This window comes from Corylus avellana, chromosome 11 (genome assembly GCF_965113065.1).
Source record: "Corylus avellana chromosome 11, dhCorAvel1.hap1.2, whole genome shotgun sequence".
NCBI lineage: Eukaryota > Viridiplantae > Streptophyta > Magnoliopsida > Fagales > Betulaceae > Corylus > Corylus avellana.
The window spans coordinates 407,014-425,430 of NC_142500.1; the positions used below are offsets into that span (position 1 = coordinate 407,014).

Here is an 18,417-nt window from a genome sequence, read left to right on the forward strand (position 1 = left end):
GAGTAAATTTATATCTCTAGAACAATATCTACAATCAAAAAATGAATGTGATCACAAACATATATATATTCATGGATTTGTGCCCCCAAACCCCCAAAAAGATAAATTAAAGAAGAGGAATGATTCTTGCATGTATTCATGTCCATGAAAGCATGCAATATATAGACGGCTGCTTTCAGGATCGGACCTAGAACTAACATTGAGAGGTCTTCAGCAACCGTAAACTTTTTAAAAACACTTGCAAAGATATTACTTTTGATATTCTGTGTCAAATATATAGTTTCTCACTCTCATATAACAGATTTATACTCTTATACTCTTATGTCAGATCAGTTTATAACTTATGATATGTAATTTTTGTATACATTTATGACTTATAATTTAGAATGAAATTAAATTTAACATTTTTCTGTATTAAAAGACTATATGCATCAATGTGTTTATTTATTTATACAGGTTCCGAAAAAATCTTGGTTCCGTCCCCGAGTTTTAGCTACTAGCTAGTTAATATATAAGAACTCACATTCAGAATCTGTCTTGATCCATTTACTTCTATTGTCGGCCTTAAAACTCAGTTCATCCTCGCCATGAGCAGACTTTGGCATGTGCCTATTCTCCAGGTATTTCTTCGTAGACAATGCTGCGCTGCTACAACTTTGGGGATATATCTTCTTTTGAAGTATTGCGCTCAAAATCTTTAGCCAGCCAGAAGTGGAAAAACTAAGGCATCAAAACTATAAATAGATGGGTGCACTGCATAAACATGCATCATGTGCCATATATATATATATATTGTATTTATATTAATTACCTTCTCCATTCTTGATTCTGTGAGTGGATCTCTTAAGCTGGGAGCAGGTGCTAATCCAGCACTTCTGCAGACAAACATCTTCTTAAGAACAAAGAACAATGATTTTTTGCCAATGCCGCCACCCTTTGTATTCTCCAAACAAACATCTTTTACACTATTTAGAACGATATATTTGCTGCTGTTTGACTCATGATCATCAATATCTAGTAATAAGTTCAACTCCTTCTGAAGCTTGCCCAGTTCTTCAGATGTAAATTCTTGCAGATGATCTTGGGAGGAGGATGAATTCCCCTGGTCAACAATATTATTGCTCCGCTCTGGATCTTCTTTCAAATTGTGGTTTCCCAGTGTCCCAATTGCTAGCAATCCATGATGCTTGTCGCTTAATTGAGGCTCTTATAGCATGTGATTTATTAATCGGCCAGGAAAAACATATGAATATCAAACAACAACATCAATAATTACTGTCAGAAATTAAACTAATTTTTTTTCATAATTTTTAGTGTAATCCTCATATTCTTGTACAATAAATGCTAAATCACCAATTTATTTATTCTATAAAGGGATCAGTTTGATTAAAATAAAACCAGCAACTAATAGAAAAATATGAATTTAATAATTTAATTTATATTTTAAAAATAAAAGGTCCTAGCATTTACGCTAGGATTCAGCATCTTTACATTACTGACTTTGATGGGTATATATATTAATTCATAAGAGAATGCAGATGAAGGATGTTAGAACTTAAGATTGAGAAGATATTTAGAAGTTCTAAAATGAGAATATTTCAACTGATGATATAAACCAATATAAAAAGTATATACATATGCAATAAAAACATCAAAGAAAAACTCACCAGTAGCTGAAATCAAGCTTGGTTTATTGCTCCTATTTCTGCTATTTAACTTATTTTGTATCCAACTAAGAATCTGCAATAAATAAAAAATTAACCCTTGTGATATATATATATAATCGTATTCACCTGCAGATTATATTTCTTACCTTCATTTTGGGAAAAATTGTATTGGGAGCTCCCAAAAGCAAAGCTCGAGAGATCGTTGTCTTTTAGGGCCGGCCGGTGGGGTGGTGCAAAAGACTATAAATAGGGTAGGGGGGGTGGGGTGTGAGAAATTCCATAGCCAAATTGATAGCTGTTTACTGGTTCAAGTTCCCAACACTTCATTTTACCCCCTCTATCTCTCATCTTATTTTACCTCACATTACGGCAACACTGTTCCTTTTTTGTTATTTTTTTACCTTGGGAGAATATATATATATATATATATATATATATATATATATATATTCGACCAGCAGATCATGACCCTCCATTTTTCGTTCATGCAAAACCCGATTGCATATATGGTACGTAGATGATTGAACGGGAACCAAGCTATATCTAATGATCGAGTGCCTAGTAAATGGCATGCATTCAAATTTTCATGATGGTCATGACTCGTGATATGTATGCGAAAAGCAATAAAATTTGATAAATAATTTAATTGTTTAGCAATTGATATAGTAAGTGTTATGGACTATACTTTTATCATATTTTATTAATGTGGCACTGTTAACTAGCACTTGATTTATTTATTTATTATTATTTTTTTAACAATAATTGATCACTAAGGGATAATTGAGAATGTCACACCATCAAAGTAAGATAAAAATGTGATTGCTAGTATCTTTCTTATCTAATAAGCCAAGTGTAACAAAAAAAAAAAAATGTTACATACTACATACTACATCCACATCCCATTCTTATTTTATCAAATAGCCCTTAAATCAACTCTGGTTAAAAAAAAAAAAAATCAAAACAATTTGATGAGGCATACTTCTAAAAACGTTATTGCCTTGTAATTGGTTGAACATAGGGCTTTAATAAAAGGCTTAAACTCTCAAAGAGTAGTTCAATCAGCTGTAAACCATGCCTCATGAAGTGGATGTCATTAATTCAAATTCTTACTTCTCCTTTTTTTTCTTTTATGTGGACATATAAAAAAATAAAATAAATAAAAGATGTAAATTTAGCAACCGAACCGGCAAGTGCCTGTTCTCACCTGCCCCACAAGACTTGACCACCTTCCTCAGACACTAGTAGATCGAGCATGCAATAATATTATTATATATTTTGGGTTAAATTATAAACCTAATTACTTTATTACCCGTGGTTTATAGTTTTGTTCTTTGTCCAAAAGCTATCAGGTTTTCAAAAATGGCACTTTTACTATCCAAGTTTTGAACGTTTATCAAATTAATTACTATTTCCATCAATTTTTTCGTCTAAAAAATAATGGTCATGTTTTCACGTGGACAAATAATCACGTCATCTCTTATAAATTTGTACTGCATGCAGTCTCCACATACATTATACCATATTATCCTTGACACGTCTGTATTTAACATACCAATCAAATACAATAAATTACTATTATACTCTTATGTTAAACCGTGGGTCTACTCTCATGGCCAACCATGGAGACCTATGGTCGGTGTGAGGGGGGAGCAATCTCCGTAAAGGGTATGTGATCATATTACTGTTAACGTAAAATGTATCATTTTAAGTAAAATAGAGAGAATCTTAATCCTCGTTACCCTAATTATACCCTCACAATGGGGGTCATGGAGCTTTGTGACCTCCACAAGGGGGGTCTTACCGTCTTAGGGCCTTCACGACTCAACCCTTGTAAAGGTCATGGTGCCTCTACAACGACCTTCATCTCCCATGCAGGGGGTGTACATGTAACTGTAAGGGGTGGATTTACATGCATGGCTGACCATGGGAGGACTAGGAGACTCACGATTGGCAATTTTTTTTCTTCTTCTTATTTAGATTTTTAATATATGGGTATAATTGTAATTTATTATTCTTAATTAGTATATTAAATATTAATTTGACAAGAGATGTTGATGCGTCAAGTATTAGATGGTGTATTGTACACATGACACGATCTTAAAGGAGATGACATGGCTATTTATTCACGTGGCAACGTGAATGTTAATTTTTTTTTGGGAGAATTTGACGGGAACGTGTATATAAGTTTTTTGACACTATTTTTCTTGCAAGTTGGTTTTTAAGAGTGTGTTTTAGTACTTGAAGTTTGTATCAATTGGTATCAGAGCAATCACCGCGTTACGAATTTTAGTTACGAAATGGGCGACCTATAAACTCGATTAAAATGTCTTAGTATTATATATGAGCATAATGTTAAGTCATTAATGCTAATAGATGAAAGAGCCACCAAAAGAGAAATAATTATATATCATCCGGTCAATATATACCAATAGAGTGAGGTGTTATAGAAGTCGAATTCGAAAATATGGTGGTATATGTATCATCTATCTGGGCAGCCTCTCCTTGCAAGTCGACTCTCAAAGATGATGAAGTGACTTTTTAATTACTTTTTGAATAGTGATCAAAAGAATCGACAAATCCCTACTGTCTGTAAAAACAAACAATCCTCGGAGAAAGTTATACAACTAGATAATATATATATATTTTTTTTTTATGGATTTAAAAAGATAATATCAGAACAGAGATGTCTTGAATTCGAATCTGTGCCCATAATTTACCCTGGGTGTAAATTGTGTAATAATGTCGTCGATCAACTTAATTTTAAAAGTTTGTCAAAAATAAAAATTCTTTAAATCGATCTCTGGCTTGCCCGGCACTCTCTCTTAGCTTCATGGGGTTTCCCTACCAGAGAGGCACGTGAAGTTGTCCACCACATGGGGGTCCATTTCTTCAACACACAAGTGGGGTTTCGATCGGCAAGTACCGGGTGGAGGCTAGCTAGGGCTGTGCTACGTGTCAAATGACGGCACGGTGATGACACACGTGTCTCAAATACAACTACGTACGTAAGTACGCCTGACATTTTTATTTGCTCTGATCTCATGCACCTTTCTTTGTCCTTTACATTCGCAATATTCAACGGTAATAAAAATTTCCTGGGAAACAACCATCGCTTACATCTATGTCTAAAATCGAACTTGTTGTCTAGCTCTCACGTTGCCAAACAGTGTCACACCCCCCCCCACTAAAAGGAGAGCTTCAATCGCCGGACTCATCAAACCGGCCAGTGGATTAGGGAACAGTGGTATTATCCACACCTCAACTTGTCCATGCGGTACTTATTTGATGGCCTATATATATATATATATATATATATATATATAATTTTGTTGGGGTTTTGATTTGCGAGATTCGAAAATTAACCAAGAAGATAAATTAATATACAAATTAAAATATTTTTGTATTTTTGAATGAACCAAAACTGTAGAGTGATCAAGAGTACTAGCCAACTGTCTGCTCGCGCAATACATAACAAATTATTGACAGAAATTCTTAAAACCCTAAAATGGAAGGTGAAGGAATGACAATCTATAAATAGAGGAGGGCATTCACTTTTGTGCGCCTAATTTAGCATTATCATTACTCTGCCAAACTTCTCATTATTCTATGTACGTACTAAAACTAACTTGAGCGTTTGGAGGGTCTTGCTAAATCCACTCCCAATGAACTCTCTAACTTCATTTTTCTCTTGAAGATCCTCTCCTGGTGAGGTCATGACATGCAATCGTTGTCTAACCGAGCGTAAAGTATGGTATAACGACAAAAGCACTATGTTCGGCCGACACTGAGAATCGAATCGAAGTTAGAAGGAGAATGAATGAGATTAGATAAATAGTATATTGTGTAATACAAACATAATAGAAAAATAACATTAATTAGGAAAATTATGACATGACTAATAGTAGATCTCAAGGATATTAACATGTGACAGAAACCAATAAGACAAGATATCCTAAAGATTCGAACAAACGTCTTGGGAAGTCTCTTTGGGAGAATTTGATATAATTTATTAACATATCATTATCAGGTTTAAACCTAATTAATGGTCTTTACTCTGGTCATTATTGTGAAGATCCATGAATTAACTTGTCATATATAATCTCACTGTCATGCATGCCTCGAGATGCAAGAGTCTGAGGTAGTGGGAATTAGAGGGTCTCCGGCTACAAGAACGCCACTTAATCCAAGAAAGGTAAATGGAATTTCATTAACAAAGCAAACCATGTGGACGTGATTGTTCTCCAGGGAGACAATAATCTGTATTAGATTGAGGTGGTGTCCAGGCTTTAAATGGAAACCCTAGACGAAGACTACTCTCCCAAAGTGGAAAGTTTAGGTTTGGCACATCGCCAGGATCATATATACACATATTGTGTCATAACTAACACGTGAGCAAGTTTAACGTACATAGTGAATCCAGCTTTCAGAAAACATCGGCCTTTCTTCGTTTGGTTCCTCAAATCATTACTTAGTGTTTCACAATCTTTCTCAATATTAGTAATATTAGAAATTACATTTTTATTCTATATATATATATATATATATATATATATATGACTTATCTTAAACTTTGAAGGTTATGTGTCAACATGTTACATATATACTATGAATCTTCTTGAGTATAAAAAAAACAAACAATAATTTGATTCGAGCGACGGTATCCCTTAATCTATTAACAAAGGATTTTTGTCCTATTTCTATCAACTTTGATCATGATAGTACTTGTGCATCCTTCAATAAAGGTGTTTTCCTTTCCGAAAATGTTTGGAATTACAAGTGTTTTTTTTTTTTTTTTTTTTCAAATTCATTTAGAATAATAGATATTATATACCATATTTTTATCTCACAATTATGAAATAAAAATATATTTTCTAAAATTAATTGAAATGCTGAGGGTTAGAGTGTAATTTCAAAAAACTAATTAAGCTCCACGTGTCGTACGTAGTTTTAACTGCTCAAAGCCCGAACAGTGGAACGTGTCAACCTCGGACGTAGGCTTTTACTACGCAGCGTGATAGATATGGATATGGCCGTTGTCTTCCGTGTAACACGTAGTTGGGAACTTGGGATTTTGAAGGCACATTCTTCTGCAACATTGTCAATGGAAACCCCATTTCGAAGGTCAGCAAAGTTCATCACGTTTTATTGACTTCAATATATATTTTCTTTTTGTTTTACGAGTAGTTCATCATTCGGCCTTTTCCTTTTACAATGTAAATTGAGTATTTTAAGCTCTCTGACTGAATCTAAATGATATATTATCTGTATTAAATTTGCTCTCATGGGTAACTTTCAGTTTACAATTACATAGAATTTGGACAAATTAAACAGAAGCATATTTTCCTTTTGTGTTAAAATTTAAGATTTCTTTTTGGGGTGGTTGTCATTAAGGAGAAATGGCCATTATCGGATCAGTTTCGATAGAAAATGCCATTGTGGATTTCGGTTGCGAATTAAGTATCCCAGATGGCTTAAGTATATAAGTTCTTTGAGGACACTCACCTTGAAAGCCGATTTTCAATACTAGAATTGAAACAATTGTAGAGAGAGTTGACAGGATTTTGTTGATGAGAATCGCATTTCAGTTTACAATTCTTACTAGACAATTTATCATCTGGTGTTTGATGTTCACATTTTTGTAGAAATATATCTCAGGTTGAGTATCACACATTAAATCGCAGCATAGAGCATCTCTTCAAGTTGTAGAGAGTTGTGAATGGAAGATGCTTGAGTAATGGCATCAAAGTTATATATCTCAGCCTATACAGACATATACAGAGAGCTTCATCAACCAGTCCTCATTACTGCAGGATGCTTTTCAGCTATAGCAGTGATCCTCTCCATCTACCTTATTCTCCAACATCTCAGATCATACACCAATCCTGCAGTTAGTTCTTTTCACTATAACCATCCTAACCATTTTGTTGAATTTTGTATCAAGTTGTGTTTCTTCTCATTTCTTATTAGATGTGTGAGACTGAAATTTACGGTGTCTGGCTAACTAGTTTTTACGGATTAACTCAATTACTTAAAACTAAAAGCCCTGCACAAGAGCATAACATGTCACACCTCGATGCATATGTTAATGGTGCCTTTGTAACTTCCAGGCCTGCTAAAGATAGGTATTGATTGGATCAGTTGGCGCTGATCGGATCTTCACGAAGCTTGTAATTGGTCCAAATAGGATCTAAATATGTCGTTCAATGTAGGAAACTTCAAAGGCTGCACCCTGCAATAGTAAATTTTGAGATGAATATTTTTCCTTTTTTATTTGAATCTTGCTGACTGATCAGACTCTAAAGTTGAGATTTTATAAGATTTGTGTGTCATTTTCTTTTTGTCCAAAAACATATCCTTAGTGCTTATGTAAACATTCAAGATTCTGTAAATTGAGAGGTTAAGAAAATGAAAGTTGTAGATTAGAAAGGAGCCTCACTCAGTCTTATTTGATTTTTATCCAGGAACAAAAATGGATTGTTGCTGTTGTTTTCATGGTTCCAGTCTATGCCACTGAATCAGTGAGGTTCTATCTCTCTGAGAAGCAATTTTAATCCTGTTATTTTACAATCTAGACATACCATATGCAATTTCACTTCACAATTCTGTCTTGATTTTAATCAAGCAAATCTAACAACAAATGCTATCACCCCTTCATCCACTGTATCCCTCCAGCACCCTCTTCCCCTTCCCCCGTGAGAAAAGACTGAAAAAGTAGAAAGAATGAAACAAAACAAAATATAATTGACAAGATGCCTTAATTTGTATATGTGTTTTTTTTAATGATTTTGATCATTTAACGATGGTGGTAATTTAATGGTTTCTTATGTTCTCTTCCTACCCAGATTATATCCTTGTGCGTTCCAAGATTGTCTCTTGCATGTGACATTTTAAGAAACTGCTATGAAGCATTTGCCTTGTATTCTTTTGGGAGCTATTTGGTTGCTTGCCTGGGTAAGCGACAATTTTCTGATTTTTTTTAGGAACACTAGCAAATTCTAGCCTCCACGCAATTGTGTCATTTTCACCATCTTCTTCTTCTTCTTTATAAGCTTAGTATCCTTAAGCATGCCCGTGTTCCTTAGAGGACTTGGTCAATGGTTTAGGATATCCCACAAACTGTTGGAAAATTCCATTCCATTTATCTCTTGAACTTCTATAAGTTCAACGGGATGTATCTTTACCTCTATGTGCTAGTCTTGCATTAATTAGGTTTCTTTTCCTTGCCAAAGATAAATGGACAAATAGTCTTGACATGTGTGCTCAAAGAGAGCATAAAGCAGGAAAATTATGAAAAGAGATGGCGCCATAAGAAACTGTTTCCTTATTTTGATGTAATTTTAGCATCTTTAGCTTTCTATGGTTTAAAGTGTCTGAGATCACACTTTATGAGGTTATATGTTGCTAAGTTGTTGTCATGAAGGTTGTTCTTGAAATAAAAACTTTGGTAGGTGGCGAAAGAAGGGTCATAGAACTACTAGAAAATAAGTCAAGGAAACAGCTTGGCAAACCATTATTAGAAGGAGCAGATGAGAATCATTCAGTGGAGCAAAGATCGTTCAGAAACTTCTTCTTTCGACCTTGTACTCTTGGGAAAGAATTGCTTGTGATAGAAAAATTCGGCCTTGTACAGTATGTAAGTCCCTAAATTATTTTTATGTATGATTGAATTAACTTGCTTGACTCTAATATTTTGGATAGACAGATGACCCTAAATTATTGTTATGTATGATTCAATTTACTTGCTTGACTCTAATAATTCTGGATAGACAGATGATTTTGAAGATGGTTTGTGCTTTCTTAGCTTTCTTGTTGGAACTCTTTGGTGTTTATGGTGATGGGGAATTCAAGTGGTACTATGGGTATGTATCTCTTATGCATGTTTAAAGTTGTGCTTGTTTTGTTATTAAGACGTCGTTAAATGATATGCTATGGTATTCATCTTTCTTTGTGGCCATTGTCCAATATACTTCATGCATGCTCCCCATGTGCTTGTTTTATTGATGCAACATGAGTGTAGTGGATCGCAAAACAAACTACCATTATTAGTCAATACTATATTTGTTCGTTCTACGATTCCCAATTTCCCCTTCATAGCAACAATGGGCAAGCACCAACAATTGCTAGATGATTTTCTCTGTTTTATCAGTTATATTTTGGATTGTAGCAATCTTATAGCAGGGCAGAGTACATTCTTCTGCCTTTTCTATCGTAGTATCGTTCACTCTGAATGTTGATACACTCTCATCTTCTTACTGATATCGACATATGGAAATGGTACTTTATAGCAACACAGAAAAGAGTGTTCACCAGCCTGATCTTTTTCCTTGCTAATATTGCTACACTGTCATATCCTGCAGTTATCCATACATAGCAGTGGTATTGAACTTCAGCCAGATGTGGGCATTGTATTGCCTTGTGAAGTTCTATAATGTAACTCATGAAAGACTTCAATCAATAAAGCCACTTGCAAAGTTCATCAGCTTCAAGGCCATTGTGTTTGCTACTTGGTGGCAAGGTGTGGGTATTGCCTTGTTGTGTGCATTTGGAATTCTGCCAAAGGAGGGAAAAGTACAAACTGGACTGCAGGATTTCTTGATTTGTATAGAAGTAAGTTGCTTCTGTTGCTGTGGTTTAGAAAACTCCATTTAATTCTTATGTACCTTTGTTCTTTATAAATACTTACATAACTTTAGATCTTTCTTAGCCAGAATGGTTTTCTTTTCAGTTGCTAACATGTTATATATTAAGATCAAATCATGAAATGTACTGAGCATCAAGTTAGCTTCTTTACTTTTATACCATAATCATACAACTATCTGTCTCTCTCTTGGCAGATGGCCATTGCAGCTATTGCTCATGTGTATGTTTTCTCGGCGGAACCATACCATTTCCTCCCCGTCGCCGAGTATGGGAAGATCACTACTGAAACAACCAAAGAAGCAGTGAAGTTAGAGCAAGGTCATGATGAGAAACCAGCCGTGCTTGAAAGTACTGAAACAGAGGCAGAGGCTCCTGGAACAAGTGTCAGGGAGAGTGTTCAGGAAATTGTTCTTGAAGGTGGTCAACATGTAAGTCCTGTCCTGGCTTATGAGTATTTTGTAAATCATAGTCAACATCATAGATTTTTACATTGCATTTACATTGACACTTTGCAAGCAGGTCGTCAAAGATGTTGTATTGACATTTAATCAAGCTATAGGGCCTGTGGAAAAGGGGGTGACAAAAATCCAGGAGACCTTCCACCAAAAATCAGTGGGATCAGATGACCAACATGTTGAAGAAGAGTCAGAGTTGAAAGTAGAGCAACATGTTGAAGCAAATCTTGGAGAAAGTTAATTCACGTTGGCATCTGAGAAAGACTGGAATGTTTTGTTCAGAATAAACTCATCCAAGTCCTCTGTTCTACACTTGATTTGCTGTAAGAATTGCTAGTGAACTCTGTTTAGATACTTTTAGTTGCCATCCTTAATTTTGTTACTTTTTAGGGCACGCATTTGTTAATTCAAGTGAAGATTTAAACATTCTTTAAGTATTTGGTAAAATCGCGAGTTGACCTTTTAATCGCAATTTAATTTCAAAATAGTGCAATTGTAAAAACATAGCTTCTTGCCTATGACTTGAAAATGCAATTTTTTCTATGTTTTCAAGTCACTTTCTTTTTTTAAAAAAAAGAAAACACAAGTTTGGCTTGATAAATTGCACTTTCAAACGTACTTGTCTTACATTACTTAGGTGCAATATTAACCATGTGTATATAAGTTTTTTGGCATCTTTCTTTTGCAAGCCTGTTCTTACACCTCATCATAGGTTCGAGTTATGGAGGGAACGACTTATAGGCCGAATTAAAATGTCCTAATATTATGTATAAAGATGGTGTTAATAAGTATAAGATACAGAAGGTAAGTGAAACCGCCCAAAAAGAAATGGCTACCGCAACTATGCTTTTGACTGTGACGTTCATGGTGGCTTACTCTATCCCATAAGTTGTTCCTTCCGTGATTTGAACCCATAACATGAAACTTGGCTCTGATACCAAATGATACAAACTTCAAATAAACTCGCCCTTTAAATCTAAAAGGAGAATATATATACAAACAAAAAACATATTTTAAGAGTGAAAGGCTTAAAAAAAAAAGGGGAGAAAGAAAATAAACTGTATATCTATTAACTTAGAAATAATCAGTGTCAGCTTTGAATTAGCAAGTACGGTCCAATACATGTATTCCTCAACATCACCCTGTAACAATTCTCTTTTATATATTATAAAACGTCAAAGAAGGTACAAAAGTATGGGACTTTTTTTGGATTAAGTTTCTATTTTCCTCCCACTCAAATGGAGGAAATGGGTATGAAAAGAAAAGAAGCTGCTATGACTATCGTCCATCGCTACCAGAACAGCACACATCCGCACAACATTCAATGCAGCCAAAACATGCAAGAGCAGTACAAAGTTGCGTTAATACGATTGCACATTGGTTATTCATCCTGGAACAACAGTGGATGCCGCACATGCAACAGCAGTGAGTACACATACTGCTGCAGCAGTTCGAAGCTGCGTTAACGAAAATTTCAGCAGCTTCAGGCAATTTTGGTTCTTCGAGTCCTGGAGGTATATTTTCAACGGTTGCATTCAAGTTGCCAAACCCCATGCCAAGGCTTCGCAGCATTATCATTTTCTGGCCCTTATAGTCTACCGTTTCCAGGGAATGGTTTTTGTTTGTTACCTGTTTAAAATTTTGCATGGTTAAAATGATCAGATAAAAGTAAATCAAGCATTATATAAACAGGCTATGATAAAAATTGGACTCTTAAAAATAGTTTGGAGTAACAACAGAAATCATCCTTTTAGCATTTGATCTATATGCATTTTTTTTAAGTGACAAGATCTACTGGATTTAGGGTTTGGAGTAACAAAGTTCACCCTTTAAACTATATTCAATCTTCCGAAAAATTGGACAACTGATTCTGAGACACATGATTTCTTGAGATTATATAGATTTGTGCCCATTATCAGAAATGAATCTAATGGAAATTTGTCCTTTTTTTTTTCTTTGAAGTCAAAAGCGGTTCAAAGCGAAAGGAACGGCCAATGACATTGATGAACAAACATTAGTAGCCAAAAGTGAAGTTCAGGCAGCCAAGGGGGTCACAAGATAAAGAAAGGCCATCGAAGAGCTTGGTACCAGACAACTAATTCCAAAGTTCATGTTTTGATGATCAGATGACTCACTTCAAATTTCAGCAAATGACTCATGGAAAGATAAAGGTGAATCAACATGAGCATGTCGAGAGATTGATATGGATGAAATTGGCGCTTCCTACTCACAAGGATGTCCCAAAAATTTCAAGGTTGGATGAATATGGAAATATCTCCGGCAATCTAGGTGAATGCATACCTCTTTTACTCCAACTGATTCTTTGGCTATCTTTCCTCTATCAGTCTCAAGTATAACCATACGAGTATATTCGGATACAACAGCAGTCTGTATGCTCATTTTTGCAACCTGCAAAAAAAAAAAAAACGAATATGACACCATCAATCCCACTTATTACATAAGAATCAGAAACTCTAAGCCAGGGATAGGCAGAATGGTCTTGACATTGCCAGTCAAGACCATATGTGAAGAAACTTTACAGGCAGCAAGCATGCAAATGGCAGTATGATGGCACAAAACCCTATCGAAGTTTTTACACATTCAATTTGATTCATAAAATATAATGTCACGTCGGGATAGCTCAGCTGGTAGAGCATTCTGGGGTTTACATATATATTCATAATTGCTGTTATGATTGAAATTAAGAAGGATTTTTTTAGAACATCAAACTACGAACCTTTTGCTCAAGCTGCTTATTGTCTGAAAACCATGCCTGAGCTGTAAGTAGTTCTATCTGTTCTTTTGCAAATACCTGTCACCGAAAAAATTACGAAATGACTGACAAGATGAATAAGACTAGACATTAAAAATGTACTCATGAAATATAAGGCAGACAAAGCTCAATCAGCAAAGCACACTTGACATAAATTTTCACCCAAATATAAAATGAGGTACAAAACAAATAAACATGACCAATAACAAGTTCTGAGATCTTTAAATTATTGACAGCTCCATCACCATCACCTAGTTAGCCTAAACTCCAAATTAAGTAGAGCTTCTTTTAACGTATCATTAAAAAGGCTATGCGAAAGATATAACTTTAGATTGAAACTTGAAAACGCAGGCAGAGAAACCATCTCTCCACCAAAAATTATATATAGAAAGAACATATGCTTGCCATATAGAATACTGGATATAAAACAAATAAGAAATTGCGCCCAGAGCTAAATAAAAAGCTTACAAGTTGGTTTCTTACCCTGTCAAGCGGTATGTCCCTGGCCATTTCTATCTTCAAGTCTATCATAAACTTACTCAAATCAGCTAAGACACCTTTCGCTTTCAGAGTGTCGGGAAATTTTCCCCGGTATCTACCAGATATAATTAATGGACTCTCAGACGAAAGATCCGGAATATGAGAAGGGTATACCTGTCACAATATTTATAGATATGTCAGGGGAAATAGAATACCGTATCCAAGATAAAATTGGATAAACTTATCAACATGTAGCAGATATGTCCAAGGCTGATTTTGTGCGAAAAATGACACAGAATATGAACTTTCTATTAGGAAAGACCCTTTTCTATAAATAGCAAATAGAAAATACAGACAGAAACTGTGGACAATACATCACCATAGATTACCAGAGGATAAACGTCAAGAACTTTGAGATGTCTTACCACAACTTCATCAAGATCATCCCATCCGTCAATAGCTATATTTGCAAAAACAGGAGACAAGGCTCTGGTAAATAACTTTTGCATTTGAAACTCAAGAGAATCTGGCCATTGAAAAAAAAAAATATAAGCATCAGTGTTATTGTTACAAGATTTTCTTTTTACTGAACACCTAACAAAAATACTTCTTGATGTAGGCTACTAAGGAATACTGAAAAATTCAAGATTTTCAAAAACAAATAAAGCCAAGTGAGGAGCATGGCTGCTGCTAGCTTAGCTGCACAGGGCCGAATTCCAATTAGTCTTAATATCATGGAACGGGTAAACTAGTGAGTTTCTACCTCTCTGCATAGAGGACATTTCATAAAGCTGGCCCCATCAAAGCAGGGACCTGGAGGTTGATCTTCTAATGACCTTAAACTTCAGCATTTTAGCATGGAGTGGAACTCATGAAACTGCTCTTAGTAGCTTGATATTTTTTGACTTCTGACAAATGCGCAATCTAATTAAGCTATACTACAACCAGGGTTAAGATTCACCTATAAGCTTTAAGACTTATCATTTGAATCTCTTGTAGACATCAGTACCGATGGGCACCACCAGAAAATGGAGGAACAGGGCTCAATAACCAGACCTAAAAACTGTACAGTTTATCACTCCAAGTCCTAGAGATCTCAAAAGTTTCCAATTGCTTACCGTAACAAAGATCACCCGATAATGCAACATCCAAAATATTATATAACTCTGACCATGCCAGCAACCTCCAAGGATGAATGCAATTCAAATTTAATTTTGTAAAGTCCATTTACAGAACTAACCTATATCGTAAGCAGCACCATATTGGCCCCTGCCAATTGTTGCAAGCATTCTCAGGAAATAATGGTTGCAGAATTCACCTGAAATGTTCCCAGATGGCTAGGTTAGCTAAAAAAGGTACATTTAACCAAGAAATCATGAATCCCATATATGCAAGTGCAAAGATAACAGACGTGTTTTAGATCGTCAGAACTACAAGCAGTCTTGAGGCATTTGATACGTGGACCAAAACCATTACCTATGCCGAAAGTGTAAATACGTGGACAAATTGGTCTTCCATCTGTTAGACAATTTTTCATTGCATCACAAATGTGTCTCTCATCCTCAACAGCCCCATCAGTAACAAGGAAGATTATAGGAATTGAACCATGGACTTTGGATAGCAAATCAATCGCCTGCAAGAAAAGACCAGATGGAAGGATTGTGATATAACCACAAGCATTGGAGTCAAATATTCACGTGAACTCTAAAAATGCACAAGGTCGTATTACCGCAAAAGATGCACATATGTACAAAAGGATCACCAAACCAAGTCGGTGAATGCCAGATAAAGAATTTAATAGATGAGTGGGTTCAAATAAAAGGATACCATGTTAAGGGGTGGTAAAATATTTGTTGCTCCCCCAGCTATAAAGTTCATGCTAATCCATTGAATGGCCCTTTCAACTGCTTCTGTGGTTGCCAATTCCAGTGATGTTGAAAACTGATATGTCTCTCCATTAAAAGCTATAATGCTAAACGAATCTTCAGGATCAAGCTTAGAGAGGGCTGCTGATAGTGCATTCTTTGTATCATCAAGTGGCTTTCCCCGCATGCTTCCACTTATATCAACAATAATTACTATATCCTTTCTGAACACCTATCAGATTGAATTAGATGAGAAAATATACAATATAAAAGGAACAAATATAAAAACATGTCTATCAGATTATAAAGTACTAGACCAACCTTCCTTCTCTGCAGATTTCCAGGAAAAATATATATACCAAACAACTCCCTTTGATCAATATCAAGCAGAGACGGAGATTGCAAGAGTACACCACCGAATATTTGACTTGAAGAGACCTGAAAAATGTAGATGTGCTAGAATAATAAGATTCTGTAGAATTTATTTATCAGAGTGAAATGGCTTCTCCCAAGGATACCCTTGCCTCTTATCCAAAAATAAATAAATAAGAAATTCATGCATCTCTTATAAGACCACATTTTCAGTATATTACATTCTACCATCTTTGGATACATAGTCCATAATCCATTGAAAAAGATACAGTGGCAGGAAAAAAAAAAAAAAAAGGATCTGAATCTTACACTATACGAGAAACTAAAGTCAGTGCTTGACCATGAGTGAACTTCTGATTCGTATAAGAAACCCAACTTCCCTACATTCCGGCTTGTTTCCTACAAGTCACAAAAGACAAAAAAAAAAAAAAAAATTACAACATCCATTAAGAAAATGATAAATTAAAAAATAACTCCTGTGGAACCTTAACCTAGAACACACCTTCAAAGGATGACTGATTGTCTTGCATAAGACTTGAGTTCCAGTACCAGTGTTCAGGTTTAATTGTATCTTTTCCTTTTTAGAGATTTTCTTTCCAGCCGGAGTGACATACTCAGGAAAAGTAAACGGTATATTCAAGGAGAACTCGCCATCACAGTGTAACAATTTCTGAGACCAGCTAATTTTAATTGAAAGATTGGAACCCCCATCGACCTTGAAAGGTAGAAAAAAAGACAATTTAGCTGAAAATGAACGAAACTACATAAATATAGACAGCAAATAACTCGAAGTACTTATCCTAAACAAAATTCGAAGTTTGTTTGACAAAACTATTAGTTACCTCTGGTATTGTTAAGGTAAATATATGTGGCTTTAAAAAGCCCCCATTTTCTCGAGCTGCTTTCGCCGTCCCTTCCACATCTTCCGTCACAATGAGTTGAGTACGATATGACTTTCTAAGCACATCAACCTCAACACCTAGAACTGAACCCTGTTAGCCAAATAATATACTTGCTTGAGAACATAAAATAAACCAAATTCCAGCACCTATCAAATAATGATATATCAACAAAGAGTTCAACAAACCCAGAGCATTACATTAGCTAAGATTCTTAATATGGTCAAAAAGAAGCTTCCTTTTCTAGGCATTCATAAGCATTTTCTTGTCTATTTCTTCATTCTTTCCAAAATCAAAACTGACCCTTATTCTTCCTAAACTTATAAAGCCAAACACTCTCATAGATGGTGTCTAAAGACGCAGCACCTTTTATACGAAACTACCAAATTTTTTTACCAAAACCATATAATCTTTATAAATTTTTCTTCAGTTTCTACTTTGTACATCCGCCGCAAACTAAACTCAAATTCACAATCGACCCAAAAATCCAAGCTTCAACTCAGAAACGCACCTGCTCGCCCATCGGGACCGCAATGCGGCAATCGCAGCTCCGACTACCCATTACGCAATGGACCCTCCAAGACCCGCGGACAGTAACGAACGCCGTGTCCAGAGCGCAAAAGGCCTCGAGCTCGATCCCGTTCATCTGGAGTGGGATCAAAGCCGACGGGTCGCACCTGCCGTGCACGTGCGGCTGGTAGCTCGGTACGTCCGGATTGTCCACGATCGCCGGGTCGTTTATAACAGCGTAGACCATCGGTGCCGAGGGCATCAGCCAAGAGTTTGCCGCCTCCGCCGTCGCCGACTTGTCCATCGGCGGCGGCGGCTTCGGAGGCGCCACTGACCGGTCCTTCCCGAAGTACACGCGCTTCGCAAGCCTCAGCCCGTCGTCGACCGCCTGAACAAATTCGCCGGCCGTAGTCATTTTTTGTTCGAGTCAGATTTCCTGAGAGATAGATTGAAAATCGCTTTGGAATGGGTTTTTCTTGAGCTTGACGTGACCGGCCAATACCACTGCGGATTTTTGAACTACTTGATCTTGGAGAAAGGGACTTATTGGGAATGGAATTGTTTATTTATTCATTATTTACTGTTTTGATAACGTTCGGGTTACTTCACACCAATGATCACGTGACGCGCGTACAAATGTTTCAGATAGTTCGTTGGCCGTAACGGTCAATTTAGGAGGGCATAGTTGGCAATTGGGATGACTTGTTTATGCTTTCCCCAAGAGAATGAGTCGAATGATTGTAGTTGGGTCCAATG

At 35.9% G+C, this 18,417-nt stretch overlaps 3 protein-coding genes across 3 annotated transcripts; 1 reads left to right on the plus strand and 2 right to left on the minus strand.

Moving 5' to 3' along the window:
* LOC132164933 (protein DEEPER ROOTING 1) lies at nucleotides 1-1,219 on the minus strand (the record flags this gene model as incomplete). The annotated part of the gene is given in 3 exon segments (XM_059575455.2): nucleotides 1-28; nucleotides 524-695; nucleotides 812-1,219. Coding segments are annotated over 3 exon segments (600 nt in total), but the record flags the coding sequence as incomplete, so codon positions are not given.
* A 5,520-nt stretch (nucleotides 1,220-6,739) lies between these two features.
* Nucleotides 6,740-11,154, plus strand: LOC132166442 (organic solute transporter ostalpha protein (DUF300)). Its single transcript, XM_059577257.2, has 9 exons — nucleotides 6,740-6,788; nucleotides 7,349-7,554; nucleotides 8,129-8,185; nucleotides 8,510-8,618; nucleotides 9,116-9,300; nucleotides 9,438-9,526; nucleotides 10,025-10,274; nucleotides 10,502-10,735; nucleotides 10,827-11,154. Exons 2-9 carry the CDS (start codon nucleotides 7,402-7,404, stop codon nucleotides 11,001-11,003), a joined length of 1,254 nt encoding a protein of 417 aa, XP_059433240.2. The 5' UTR covers nucleotides 6,740-6,788; nucleotides 7,349-7,401; the 3' UTR covers nucleotides 11,004-11,154.
* Nucleotides 11,155-11,842: 688 nt separating this feature from the next.
* Nucleotides 11,843-18,180, minus strand: LOC132165749 (inter-alpha-trypsin inhibitor heavy chain-like protein). The gene is made up of 13 exons (XM_059576426.2): nucleotides 17,663-18,180; nucleotides 17,095-17,244; nucleotides 16,755-16,967; nucleotides 16,562-16,651; nucleotides 16,202-16,318; nucleotides 15,843-16,112; nucleotides 15,492-15,648; nucleotides 15,256-15,333; nucleotides 14,441-14,541; nucleotides 14,019-14,189; nucleotides 13,500-13,574; nucleotides 13,064-13,171; nucleotides 11,843-12,391 (listed from the first exon to the last, which is right to left on the minus strand). The coding sequence occupies exons 1-13, from the start codon at nucleotides 18,074-18,076 to the stop codon at nucleotides 12,041-12,043; spliced, it is 2,295 nt and encodes a 764-aa protein (XP_059432409.2). The 5' UTR covers nucleotides 18,077-18,180; the 3' UTR covers nucleotides 11,843-12,040.
* Nucleotides 18,181-18,417: the final 237 nt, after the last annotated feature.